We start from the raw sequence: 14917 nt of genomic DNA, 5'->3' as shown, positions 1-14917 counted from the left end.
TCAATACATGTATTATAAAATTCCAAAGAAAAACATTCGACCGCACTAGTCACAATCAAAAATAAAGGAAAACAAAATATTAACCAAGGATGAAATTACACCACTACAAACAAGTTTATGAGTACTTTCCTGCAGTCTTAAGTAATTCACTAAGGACTAAAATCTAACAGACGACTATACATAATGAAAAGAAACTAGTTACAGCCGATACTGGATGAATCAATGGGATCTAATTTAGTGCTGGATGGAAAGGTAAATTAAGTCAACTAATATGCAATCTTACTTTAATAATTGTCGCACTTTAAGTGCACGAAGTACAGATGTAGTAAGAGGTAAGCCATGATCAATGGCCAATTGCGCAGTAAGAAAAAAAAAAAGCATTTCCCAACTCTTAGTTTACCGTAAGACGCGGTAAAATGGTAAAATGAAAACTGTTTTTCTATTTAAATAATTGTCTATTGACTATGCACAGTACGCTCTGCCCCCCCCCCCCACCCCCCCGCCCTCCCTTCCCCAAAATATGGCATAAGTTATTATTTCAAATGCTCTTGGGAATATGTAGTCCTCCGAAGAGCGATTGAAAAATATAGTTTATGCAAAGTTGTTGTTGTTGTTGTTGTTTTTTTTTTGGGGGGGGGAGGGGGCAAACAGACTGTATTTGATGGTGGATTCAAAATATAGTAAATCGCTTTTCTAACTAATTTATTTTAAGTCTTGGACTTCTTCACCCTTAGGAGAGATCGTTATATCATTTTTGATGGGACTAACTAGACATTTGCTGAATAATATTTAAACTATTTCACAGTTGTTTACTTCAGGCTTATTTACACCTACATCTTGAAGTCGCTTAGGCCGAAGCTTAAACGCTCATACGATTTGAATACGCTACGTGTGGATGCGTACTTTAATAAAAAGGAGAAAAATAAAAACGTTCTCAATGATAATATCCGGATACGTGTCGACGAGGCCTTATTAGTTGCAAGCATAAACAAGGAACTCCCGTGTAGTCCAGTGTGACGTACACCTATGGGCGATCTGACTCTCGGATCTTCCCAGTTCAACCGTGCTACGAAATGGCTTGAGCATCGAGCCAAGAGTATCGGCAACCCGGGCTGCCCATTATAACAAATTTGCGCCGGAAGTTAACGGCAGCGTTTATGTCCTCATCTACGGTTGTAACCACATTCGTCTGGTTGTGACTAGAGTGGACATCTTATGTTTATTACACAACGCTATACTCTGGACCACGCTAGTACTATAATTAGGCCAATTTTACTGGGCACGAGAACTTTAAGAAAAGTGGGGAGATCAGAGTAAGAGACAATTGTGCAAGGAAAAGAGTTGAATACAGGGTTTAGCACCGAAGTATAGTGATTGCACTGTTCTAAAAACGGTTACCTTTCAATAATGTAATGATCAACGCAATGTAAAGTACGTTGAAATTAACCGGTCTCGGCAGTTAGCCCTTGATGGTGTAGTGGATACGGATATGTATTATACATCAAATGATGCGGGTTCAAATCCTCCATACTACCTACTATTGTCTTCTGTTTTCTTTCTTCTCTTATTTACAACTTTAAGTTACAAGACTCCTATCATGTATTTTGAGCGAAGATGACAATCTGACTTTGGGGTATCCATTCTTGTCACAACCGTATTCGTCTGTCATACGTGTAAATAAGCCCTTACTTACCTATGCAGTATATAACTTTTTGTTTATTGCAGCAGTATGTGCCCTGATTCCACGAAGTTATTCAAATGTATCAATAAATTATTCTGCGATTAACATGTTATGGTATATTACAATCATTGCTACCTGATAAAGCTCTAAATTGAAGCTTAGCAAGCTTGAAACAAAATATACTCTCTTTGCTTATAACCACCGATACTATGGAATGAGTGTGATATGTATTTTTTTTCTATGACAATACGAGTTATTAACCTGGAAAATATTAAACCCAGTTTCAAGGGAACGACTGAAGTGGTGACACTTTTTGCTTTCAAGACTCACGCACTGTTTTAACATAGTGACAAAACCTCTTCTTACATGTCACCTCTGAGAAAAGCTAACATCACACTTACTCGACAAGGCTCAAAACTGCTCTTCAGGAACCGGTGATACTTAATTAAGCAGATAACAGGAAACGAACAACGAATTCTAACATTCTATTCTACGACATGGCTGGACCAAGGAATGGAAGAAGATCCTACTATAGATTTTAAACTATTAACAAGTGACAACAGATAAATTATTATATAGACAAGAGTGTTTTACTGGAAAATATACCACTCGTAAAATTCATAAAAACTACATCTGGGACCCGAGTGGTTTATTTTCCATAATCTCACACGTGAGTTTATCCATGACGTAATTTAGGTAATTTCCCTTTCTATGTCTTTTTGTCTATATAATAAAAAGAACATTACACGGCGGCTTGAAGATATGAATTTTATTTTCTCGTGGCACAACAATATTTTACTCACTCGCTTTGTTTTGCGACTCGAAAATAAAATTGATACCTTCGCGCCACCGTGTAATATCCTCTATATAATATTTCATGCGCATCAACCAAAATTTGAATACAAGATTATGTACCTTGCTCTCCTCCAGGCTTTAAGCCTTGAGGCGAGTGCCGTGATTCAAGCTTGTCAACAATCTCTCTCAATCTTCCGAAGATATTTATCTTACTATCCCTCATTTTGCTCTACTAACGTACTTGGTTGGTACCCAGACCCTGCCGAAAACAGTTGAGGAGGTGTGGTACCCGGAATATAGAGGTTTGAGTTACTGTTGCTTCTCTGAAAGCTTCCACTGCGCATGCCTGAGATGGAACCGTAGGATCGCGCTGCTCGACTAGTGCCGTTGACACTTGGTGAGGGACTAAGCACACCTGGAATATTATAATTACTGAAAAACAAACATAAAAAGATAGGGCGTAACTTGAGTCACTGTCTCAGTGTTATGTCGCCGCGGTTTATTGGGGGAGAGGGAAACTAGCTTGCAATGTAGGCATTTCCTGGGGACCCGTGAGAAGTCCAATTCGCTCGGATTGTGGTGCACAAGTAAGTGAGGGTCAGAGGGTAGGGGAGACTGGCGAGAAGAGCTCGTCGTATTCTCCCCCCCTCTCCCCCTCCCGAAATTTGTATGCTGACACTGTTGATTGCTTATTCTACTTTCTCTGACTTTCCACTGCTTTTCAAAATTAACGATGGTTACTGTCTACAGGAAATACCGAGCGTTCACAGAAAACAAATGGATAAACTAAGAAATACCAGGAGCCCATAACCCGGAGCAAGTAACTTCCATACTAGGCCTATGTCACGGCGTTTTTACGGACCAGTTTATTTTTAGACACATTTTAGGGCACTTTTCCCGCGAAAATAGAATCTCCGAAATGTCTATGAGCGAATTCGAAGTAGAAGATCTCAAAAAGGAAAACTAAACGTCATCAAAAAGCAAAAAATATTATGTTTAGGTTTGTAGGTTTTGCTGAGTGGTTTTTGGAATTTAAAAGGTATTCAAAATTCGCGCCAAACCATTCTAAAAATAACCTGGTCTGTCGGGTGAAAACGCCGTGACACGAGCGCATGGAAGTTGCTCGCTCTGGATTATGGGCTCCTGGAAATACATAATATGATAAAACAAAAAAAAAAAACTACACGTCGAAAAATAATAATAACAATGACAGAAAAAAATACTGCAGCTCTATACTGAGTGAGAAAAGCTAGAACCCTACGCCTCGTTTTTTTCCCTCTCTCGACTGACTACCTGACTACGGTAACATACATAAGTGATTTACCCTCTACAAGACACATGCGGATTGGTCAGATCCTCGTCCGAGTCATATCTTCTAGGATTGTCAAAGAAATAAGACTTTTTGTCGTAACTCTGCGACGCAATGGCGGAGGGTCCCTGAAAATTTTAGCAGAACACGTATGTTTACAAGGCATCCATGGCAAATATTAAGCAATTATCGGATGAGGCTAAGTATGATACGAACAGTAATGCAGATCTCGAGTGTTATTTTTCATATCATACGAAAGCCGGATCCAATACTTGTTTGAGTGAATTTCTTCGTGAACGATAAATCTGCAAAGCTGTTCAGTTGGTAAAATGGCTGATCATATCCTACGTTCTGCGGCATATTCGTTTGCAGTTAAGTAGATAAATGAACGTATTTTTGTAATTGCGCTGTTTCTTCCGTGCGTAGCGTCGGGCTACTAACATTAATGGCGTGTGAGATTTTCTGAAGTTATGCACAACGGCCGCCAAGCTACCTTCTTTGCGTGACGTCAATCGCCGAATAATAGAAATATAATCGGACTAATGATGTAAGTCTTACAAATTTGGATAATGTTAGCTGGTTATGAAGAATTAACCGGGGAATTTATGGCAATAATAGACGGATAAATATTTGGAATAATGATAATAACCGCGTACATTCCCTTACTTTTATGCAAATTCACGACAGACGAATCCCTAGGGCAGCTGAACACCGACGCAAAACCAGAGAAAACTGGAAGAACTTATGCTAGCAAACGAGGGGAGCTACAAACTGAAATTGAGTTGTCTGCTGCTTGTTTAAGCATTATAAAATAAATATTAGAACAAGAGTGAATCACCATGTCTCCAATTTGAGGTCGTCGGACGCGAAAAAACCATAAAACCATAAAGGTGGGAAGAACTTCCCAAACGATCAGCACCACTCCAAATGTAATGAACCTATAATCACGAACATTTTCAGAGTCTTGACCTGGACCAGGTGTTTGGTATCGGATTTCATTCTGCAGGGTAAAAAGGTAAAATTTGCACGTGTAATTAGAGAGAAGAGCAGTGATGACCTCAAGATATTATATATTTGTGAATTTATGGGATAGGTTGTCATATCCAGAAAGAACAAGATGAAAAATGTCAACCTGCTAAGAATGTGCCTGTTGGTACAAATTCGAGGAGATATAAGCACCGTTATGCTCGGATGACTTGCAAGTAGCGTGAATACTGGCTTCTTATTGGATCACGCCATACACTGGAGTTACGTCAAGTTTACCTTAGGCCAGTAAAAGGAGCATCATGACGATGTACACATTTTGTTACAAAACGTAGAACTACTCTCTTCTTTCTGCAACAACTGGAAACCTGATTTGCTACAAGACAGGTTTGAATCGTGGGTGGTAAACCCACAACATCGCTATTTAACTCGTTTTGCAACAATGCTGAAGAACAAGTTGGAAGTTTTTGTTGGTCGTTTCACAGTACTTTTAGGCCCCCACTGAGTGATTAATCGAGGTATAAAATAGACATTTTAGTAGGAACGAGTGGACCCAACTTAGCCTCCCAAGCGTAAGTTCTCGGGGTTGATCCCTGGGGATGGGCTGAGAAAAATCAACAAATAGCTCTCTACAAATCATGTAATGTCGCACGCCTTCCTCAAATTTCTCTATCCGTCATGGCCGGGCATTATAACAGGAGTTCGGTGTTTTCGATACAGAGTCGTTTCAATACTAGCCTGCGAGCAAGCTCTCCGGGGCGCTCTGGCGGCGGGGCGGGAAAAGGAAGGAAAGCTTGTAACTACGTCTCTGGAATTTGAATATCTGCATCAAAAAGTCGATGCGAAATGCTGATTGGCAGAGATGACATTAGTAATGTCGTCATTACCCTTGACGCGTGTTTTTCAAAGTTTGCTTACATTCGCGCTGATTGGCGGAAATCTGACCGCTCTGTCGACTGGGAGCAACAGGGAAATTGGAGCCGGAATTTAAATTACAGAGGTAGTTGCAAGCTCTCCTTCCTTTTCGCGCCCGAAGAGCTTGCTCGCAGGCTATTTCGATTCAAGTGTGTGACGAGCCAAAAGACTGTCCACGTGGGAGGCTATATACGAATGAAATTGTGACAAGTACCTCATCAGAAACATTGATCCAACCAAATCCAAACGATGATACATCATAAGGCACAGTAACAGCTACAAGGTTGTAAATAACTCGGGATACATACAACAGGACAACCAAGACGCAAAGAAGAATTCCTTGACGTGTTGTAGCTCCCTATGAAATAGGAAATTATCACCAAACTTACTCAGTGGGACCTCGACATAACGAACCTCTATACAAAGAAATCCTCGGTGTAACCAGTGTTTTCCAGAAGCTACAGCAGCCAGCAAAAATCACGGTATGGTTGCCACGGAAGCGCCGGCTGCTCATACAGAATAACTTTTTAAGCGGGGTATAATTCGGTGGTATTTGTTTCTCAACATTATTTTTCACTAAAAACAAACATACGAAAAACAAAGCAAATGAAGGTAAATAAAGGTGACACCCTTGTTGCTAAAATTCTTTAAATGGTCTCTCAAAACGCATTGAAATACGCTTTTAAGGGCCCCTTAAACTAACCCGAACCATACCTAATCCCACATGCAGCTAAGCCGTGTGAAAGGCTTTCCGCTCCTTTTGATCTAATCTATTACCAACCAATTGAAATTTTTTTACGTCCACTCTAAAGTTTCTGGAAAAGCCCGGAGGAGGACTATAAACAAGGGGGTTAAGAACTTTTTTCCACTAAAAGGGAGGGCTTAATAGAGGATTTACTGTTCAAACGGCGACCTTTATGCCTTTTTGAGATTAAGTCGTTGCTTGCAGGCCACAAATAAGCAGTTTAGACAGCTCAAAAATGTCAGTTGATTGACGACTAAAATATATATCTGTCCTTTTTTACCGCGCCGACTGGTGATTAATAGAGAGGAGAAGTCGTTATATCACGTTGCCATGGTAGCAAAATTTCTGGATGACAACAAACCAAAATGTCACTTATAAAGTTGATTCGAAATGTTTCAAACTTCAATGACCTTATTTAATTTCATTCAATTTGTCAAATGTTGGGTTTAATCCGACAGGACCGTATCTAAGTTTAGAAAAAAAAAAAGAAAATTTTTGTGTTGTATTCACCTACTCCATAAAGCGGGCTCGTGAAATTAGGAAGTTTCCTGTCGTAGTGGTGCAACGACGGCAAAGAATTGTACAAAATAGCGCGATGCACGTGCAAAGTTGTTGTTTGTTAATATAAACGTAATATTTTTTGCCGTTCTTCTTGCCGTCGCCGTCAGTTTCGTTATCAGCCAGAAATAGTGCTACCATGGTAACGTGACGTCACACTTGGTAGATGGTGTAGACGGTGATTAAGCTCTCCTTTGGGGTAAACCGTGCGAAGTCACGCGTGAGGGGCACATGAGTTGCAGCGTTGCCGCTAGCTTGCGAGCTCTTTCCCTTGCTTGCTACTCGAAATGAAGAACTCACAAGCTATGGATGGCGCCATCAGCAATTGTTGTAAACAGGAAGAGAAACAAGTTGACTACGCGATACTAGCCCCACAATAGAATAGGTTAATAATACCACAGACGCCCTAGTGCTGACAAAAAGTATCGCTGAAGAAAAAACTCTGCGCGCGTGCGCCTAAGCGCGCAGAAGAAATCAACATGAGCAACTGTTTATGACATCACTGAATTAAACCCCCACTTTTGGCAAAAAATATGAAAAAAATTTAGCGAGAAATTTAGGGACATTCATTTTTCAATCAAGCATTTTCAGTGCTCACACTGCACTTGTTGGTAGTTTAGGTCTTTCCATGCTTTTTCCTCAAGAGATACATCTTATTTTTGTTAGCCAAAGATTGTACCTTGGCTATGCTATCCTTAGTCGAAAACAGATTCCGTCGACTTAAGATAGCATAGTTAGTTTATGTACAGCGACGACAAGCTGCTTGGAGAGCTCTACGAACCAACAAAACAGACTGCATTGATTATAAACAACCTACGAATAAAGCAACAGTGGCTGAAGAAGGACAATCGGATTCAAAGAGAGGCGGCGGAAGAGTGTTAACGAAAATTCAGCGATCTGGATAGATCGATAAAGTTAAAGGAGAAGAATATGGAGCAAGACTTAAAGAAACTTACCGCGCAGGTAAGGCATCGGAAAAAGAACTTCTTCTCTTCTTCTCCGACAGCGTTTTTATGTCTTCTTTTTTCATGATCAAAGGAAAACACTAAACGTTGACAGAGAACTTAACAGCTCTTTTACAAAGGAAAACACCTTCATGTAAAAAGTCCACTGCGCGTCACCGATGGAGTCACATGAACAGAAAACCCACGAGCTTAAAAAAGAACTTGGACAGAAAAATATATATATATTTCTTTTCTCTTCAGGTTTCTACTGTTTCTGCTCCATTGCTGGGGGTAACAGTCTCGGGTGGAATATGTATAAACATCTGTCATTTTATCACAAGCGGTACTATGCTGAGAAATTTTCAGCAGCCCGGGCCAGGGCTGTCATTAAGAGGCGGGGGGCCGGGGATTTCCCCCGGCTACTAAGAACGTGGCCTTCCATAGGAAAATAGAAGAAAAATAGAACCAAAAGAAATCCCTAGCTGATTGATTACCCGCCTACTTGTTGTATTTACCCGGCAACTTGAAATCCTAGGGACAACCCTGCAGCGGGCAGACAGAAGTGATTATAAAAAACCTGCGAATAAAGCAACAGTGGCTGGATGACGACAATCGGATTCAAAGAGAGGAAGTGGAAGAGTGATCGCTGATTTGTTGTTGCTTTAAGTCTTTTTTTCAGATTGTTTTCTTTAAAATTTCATTGAAAGAGAAGAATATGAAGGAAGACATGAAGCCGCAAATTAGCGCGCCGGTAAGGCATCGGAAAAAATCAAAAGATAGCACAAAAAGTGTCTCAGAGAACTTGACAGCTCTTTTACAAGGGAAACTCAACACTTCAAATAAAAGTCCATTGCACGTCACAGATGGAGAAACCTGAACAATAAACTCAGGAGCTTGAGTAGAAACAACAGGGACTTGAACAGAAAATAAAAGCTATTTGTTCTCTGATCAAGCTTCTGCTGGTTCTCCTCCATTATTAGAGGTTACAGCCTCGGGTGGAATATGTACCAACATCTGTCATTTGATCACACGCGTTGCTACGCTAAGTTATTACAAGAAGCACGGGCTATACACCGTCTGGTATTTCTTTCTTGACATCTTTTTTTTATAGACATACTATAAGCTTCATTATATGCTGCCTTAAGTGTATATCGAAGCGGACACGCGGATACGCAGTGAATATTATTTAAAAGATATTTACTATGTGGATACGAGGATACTTAACTCGGATAGGTAGTGACAAAATGGATATCGATGGATACCCGGTACGCGGACACGCGGATACATAGTGCCTGAGTATCCGCATATCCACCTATCTTTAAGGTTGCTTTAAAGTGGAAGGGTATTAAGCCATTTCTTCTTCTCGAAGTTTTGATTGGTGTAGAGGTCATTATGGCTGTTACGTCTGTTACACAACTATGTATCACATTCTTCGTTGCACCATATTATCGCACGGATGTTTGTATACTTTACACCTTTGCACACCTTGTACATATTAAATTAGTGATTGCAACGCATTAAATATTCAGTTTAGGACATGTCACAGAGACGTTAACATGTCGATGCAGATATCTGCCTATGGATAATGCTGCTCATGTGTCATTTGGTCCCTCGACTCAGTGTCAAGGGGAATTAATGACTGTTAACCTTTTCCAAAACAAAGAGGAAAACCAAACATACGTATAAAAGATAATAGTAAATAAATTTTTTGAACCCATTATACGTAATCCATTATTTTGTCAGTGTTTCAGTTTAATTCAGTATTAACAAAAGTCAAAAAATTAACCTCCACTACTGACAGCAAGTAATAATACCAAGGTGTGCAAAAACACCTCACTTAAAAATCACCAAGAACGAGTCTTTTTCAAATCGATGACTGATGGAGAGGGCTAACCTTAGTAAACAGAACTTAAATTCAACATTGTATAATTAAATTTAAAAATGCAGATTTTAGAAAACACAATTATGTTAGTTGATGTATTACTTTAAACTGCACTGTATGTGCCACAAAAAACCACACAATAAAAAAAATGAAAAAAAAAAAAAACAGCAACAACAACCAAAATATAAACAAACACCAACATGTACCTGTCCCTCGATTAACAAATTGAGAGCTGGAGCTCTTGTTATCTGCAAGAAAAATAGGTATGCTCATTGAGATAAAGCTTCTTTTTAGCACTTGTTTGACACCGAAATTCTAGCATCAACAGGATCGGACATCACAATTCAACTGGTTAATTTTTTTTTCTAACATGCCACATCACATTTTGGCAGAATTAAATTTCAGGCATATTCAAAATTATAATTTTGGGAGGATAATATGTAGTAAGGAAAGTACTAAGGGATGGAGCTTCGAACAACTTGTCAACAGTGTTTATCGTAATCCGATCTTCCAGTAAAAAATTCCCAGATCTACCCCTGGCTTGTGACATCATCAGTTTTAACCAATATAGACAACCTTAACGTCTTTGTTATGCAAGGGAAGAGATCTTTCAAATTATCTCCATATGGGCATGATTCATTCAAACAGGGCAAGAAATATGACAACTACAAAAAAAGTTGACTCAAAAATTCAGATAAAAATCTTGTTCTACTAATAACCATCTGCACCTCATTCCACGATATCCTAGACACTGTTTTCTTTGCTTAGTTTGTAGTGGTAGGATAAAGAAAATTTTCCTGGTAATGCTTATACTTATGTGGGAGGAATAGCTGAAGGTGTGAGCCTCATTCAATAACTGTTAAATGTGCGTTAACGCTTTAAGCCCTAAGAGTGATCAGCATCAAATTTCTCCTTGTAATATCAATGCTTAGTAAAACAGAGTATTCATGAGAATTATAGACATGACCACACAAGATGAATTTGCTTGACATTTTACCAACTTCTCCCCACTACTTTTGTAGGAAATGTAAAGGAGGGGTGGCGAATGGTAAAATCCGAGACTCGCCAAGACACCGAGAACCTAGTTAGAAATCCGAGCCTGAGACTCTTTGGTAAAAAGTTTCGAGGCTCAAAAAAGTAAAAACTAACCATGAAAAAACGAGACTTCGAGACTTATCATAAACGCTTCCGAGATTTCGAGATCCTGACAAAATTTTCTGAGACCCACGTTTTTCGAGGTACCATTCGCCACCCCTTAAAGGGACAACATATGAGAATTCACATTTTGATCTTAGGGTTTAAAGGGTTAAATACATGTCATGAATAAATAACCAATTATTATATTAATGAATGCAAACCTTAATAATGCAAACACAGAGCACAATTCCCACCAAAACAAAGAGGAGACCATTAACTACCACCCTCACTATAACCATAATTTGATGAGCGTCCTGGAATGGACAAACAACTGCAGTTGCGATGTTGATGACCAAGAAAATTACGTTCACCATGACAAATGACACAAGCAGATATCTCCTGTTGAAGGAAACAAAGCTACAGTAAGACACCGTGTAGGTGTAATGCTGTCTCTGGGCAAGGAGACGTGTCCCTGGAGACACAGCCAATTTCTAATCAACTTTAAATTTGATTGTTGACCTGCTACACTTCTTTGAATGGTTTTTTGACAGGTTGCAGTTAGTCAACAAGATTTTGTTTATGCATGAATGTAATGATTAAAGTTGTATATATATACTTTTGGGCTGAATGCTAAGGTTTGTCAACTCTCAGGGGAATTTAACTACTAGCTTATTGCTGAAAGGGTGAGAGAGTACAGTAAAATCCTGATTACTTTCTCAAACCCTCAGAGATTTGGAGCTCCCAATAAATTTTAACCAAACCCACATGTAACATCCCTTAATTGGTCAAAAACTACAATTTTAACCCCAATCTTTCAAACCTCCCAATTATTTGAAGCATTATTTGCCTTTCCCAGTTGACACAGTTCAAAAAATCAGGATACAGTCATCAAGCTATGGATAGATGTATGAATGTTTTAACATTGATTATTTTATTTTTTTGCATCCAAAAATGTTTGCCAACATCTGCAAAGATTGTTTGTCAGAAACTCAAAAGAGGCAGCTTAATAATAATTGACCCTTGATGGCCTGAGAAAGTTGTTGAACAAAAATAATAAACAAATATAATATCTCATAAATTATTCTTAGAAAGAAAGTGGGCTGTCACTAAAATTTCAATTCATTGAGGACACGTATATGCAATTAGTAGACAGAAAATTGAACAGCTAGGAACTTCCTTTTTTTCTTCCATGTTTCCTACATTGTATGAATTGGCAGCTGGGGATCAAGGTCATAGTAGCCAAGGTTATAAACCCTGGCACCCAGCCTTTATCAACAGCTCTGTAGAAGGTCGGAAACGAATTTGTAACAAAAAAATGAATTTGTGTAACTACAACGTGTTAGGTAGTTCTCTGAATCATTGACAGGCCTTTTTTTTTCTTTTGACTTTGCAGCACAATACATTTTTCTACTTACATAAACATTACTGGCTCAAAAGATGTTCTTCTTGTTCTAAACACAACCTGCCCAAAAAGAAACATCCATCATCATCTTTTAATGACTCACAAGAGATGACACAATTTTAACACTTGTAATCTTTTCATTTGCATGTCATCTACCAGACATATGTTATTTACATGATTGTATCAATAACAAGGCTCTACTCTAGCAGTGCCCAGCGGCTCCTGGTACCATTTACCTTTGCTCTCAGGAAACTAAGAAATCTTAGGTTTTTAATAGCAAACCTATGCTGGGCCCCACACTGAATTTCAAAGGTTCAAAACACTGGGTTCCCTACAATAATTAGGGGCTTTAAAATCCAAAAACCCGACAGCTATGAGAACGTCTTTTAAAAAGTAAAAATTGTATTCTTTCAGTCTATATCGCGATTATTCCTACCCACTTACTTTGTAAAATGTAGGTGAACCCTCCAGAAGTTGAATAAGGGGCAATATCCAAGTTCAGAAAGAAAAAAAAAATGTTGTCATTGCTTGTTCGCGTTCTCCATAAAACATGAAATTAGGCAGTTTCGCACCATAGTCATCCAAAAACGAGTGCTCCACATGAAAAGTTGTTGGCTTGCTCATTAAACCTATTGTTTTTTTTTTGGAAATTCTTGTTGCTGTCACATTGTCCCTATCATTAATTTTTCTCACAGCACAGCCTCAAATGCCACTCCAGCAGGGTAAACATTATATGGTCAGATTTTTTTTGGTCAAAGTGGCTCACACTTGAAGCGATCAAAACTTTGTGTACTGGACACAGATGACATTTAAAACAAAAGACTTCTTTGTTTTGTGTTCAGGGAAAAATCTGCGTGGTATGGTTTCATGGTTTTTGTTCTTTTGTTTTACGTCATCTGTGCCCGGTACACTAGGTAAGGGAAAGTTCATTTAATATGACAAGGGGGGGGGGGGGGGGGGGGGGATGAAGATATTGAAACTCGAAGCTTGAAATTTTAGCAGCCCCCCTCGCTAGCGGTTCAATTTTTTAGGAGCCCCCTCCTTGGTAGTCGAAAAAATTTCAGAGCCCCCCCCCCCCACCTCCTCCTTCAATTCCTTTGCTCCCCTGAAAAAAGATCGCTAGACTGTATTAAATATATTTATCGTTATTGTCTTCAATGGTTTATACTATGACAAACTTGAGATACAGTTGTGATACAATTTTCTAAAGCATTTTTGGGATGAACAAGAGTGTAATAATTACTGAGACTACATTTGTTATATCTGTAAACCACGTGATATATAACTAATAGCTGAGTTGCACAGGTCATTAAATTGTTGAGTTGAAAACCATCCGATCTGTATGATGATGTCATGTGTTGGTTTTGAAGTATACAAATTTTCGGAGCCCCCCCTCCTAGCGCAACAATTTTTTCAGAGCCCCCCCTTCGGGTGTCTAAAAATTTTCGGAACCCCCCCTCAATATCTTCATCCCCCCCCTTGTCATATTAAATGAACTTTCCCTAAATGCCCTTAAAGCTTAACAGCCTTCAAGAGGAACTCAGTGAACAGATACATGAATGGCCAACATACACAAATTTCCTTTCAACCTGAGGAGGTGGGGATGTATCTACATGTATAGGTTGAGTTTTGATGGGGGGATGAAAAGACCTTTTTGAGCCAAGGAGCGTTTGGATTAGAAATTTTGGGGCAGCTTTCTGCGGGTGAATTGCCTTTGATGTAGAGAAAAAAAAGGTACGGGTAGTCTAATGGAACTTTGGGCTTAACAGTTGGGGCCTCATATGTACCTTGGCATGCACCATGGAAGTATTAAACCCCATGGGACCTAGGAAAACTGAATTAACAGGTACGAACTTGGACTGAAGTGAATAAGCCCTAGCTGTGCTCTAACTGACTTAAACTTAGGCTTAAGATCAGGGTGAAAACAAGACGAAACCCTTCCTACCTTCGCCAAGTAAACAGTTAAAACCGACAGCGTTAGAAACTGCAAGTAGATTGGAAGAGCAAATAGTAGCCACCTAGGAAACGCATGCAAAGAGTCTGCCTTTGCAGAATCTCTGAAATAGAATGAGAAAAGGGTAGTCCTCAGAGCTGCCCAAATCAAGTAGATGAACAAGAAGACGCTCTGGTACGATAATCTTCGATGACCGAAGTACAAGATGAGAAAAAGTTGAACTATGATCATCAAGAACAACAGCGCAAACAAAGTCGTGAAGACGATTGCTAAACTCAGGTGAGTAACATGTGAAATTGCAGGAACAATCGTAGCTGGGTTCGTGTTGTTAGTGAAGGAGTAAAAGGTGATAGACCGGCCATAGTTCTGTTCCAAATCGTCAAACTCTGGCGGAGATACTTGGGTTCCTGGAAATATCGCTTGGTTTTTCGCCATCACTGTAGGTCCTGCGCGCAATCGAAAGTAGCCAGAGAGTCACAAAAATCGCTGGAATTGGTAAGGAACATAATTTAACCGTTTCCTTGCACAAACTTCTCCACAAATTCCGTTCGAAGTTGTCGATTCAATGACATTTCTCAGAAATGTTGTTTTTCCAGTGAGCCCGCAAATAT

At 39.4% G+C, this 14917-nt stretch overlaps 1 protein-coding gene across 1 annotated transcript; it reads right to left on the bottom strand.

Moving 5' to 3' along the window:
- Positions 1-2529: 2529 nt before the first annotated feature.
- Positions 2530-14892, bottom strand: LOC140943340 (G protein-coupled receptor 137Ba-like). Its single transcript, XM_073392422.1, has 8 exons — positions 14298-14892; positions 12366-12412; positions 11172-11349; positions 10020-10061; positions 5899-6042; positions 4624-4785; positions 3801-3913; positions 2530-2908 (listed from the first exon to the last, which is right to left on the bottom strand). Exons 1-8 carry the CDS (start codon positions 14739-14741, stop codon positions 2689-2691), a joined length of 1350 nt encoding a protein of 449 aa, XP_073248523.1. The 5' UTR covers positions 14742-14892; the 3' UTR covers positions 2530-2688.
- Positions 14893-14917: the final 25 nt, after the last annotated feature.

The sequence above is a fragment of the Porites lutea genome, chromosome 7, assembly GCF_958299795.1.
Source record: "Porites lutea chromosome 7, jaPorLute2.1, whole genome shotgun sequence".
NCBI lineage: Eukaryota > Metazoa > Cnidaria > Anthozoa > Scleractinia > Poritidae > Porites > Porites lutea.
This window is presented reverse-complemented; position numbering and strand designations above follow the sequence as displayed.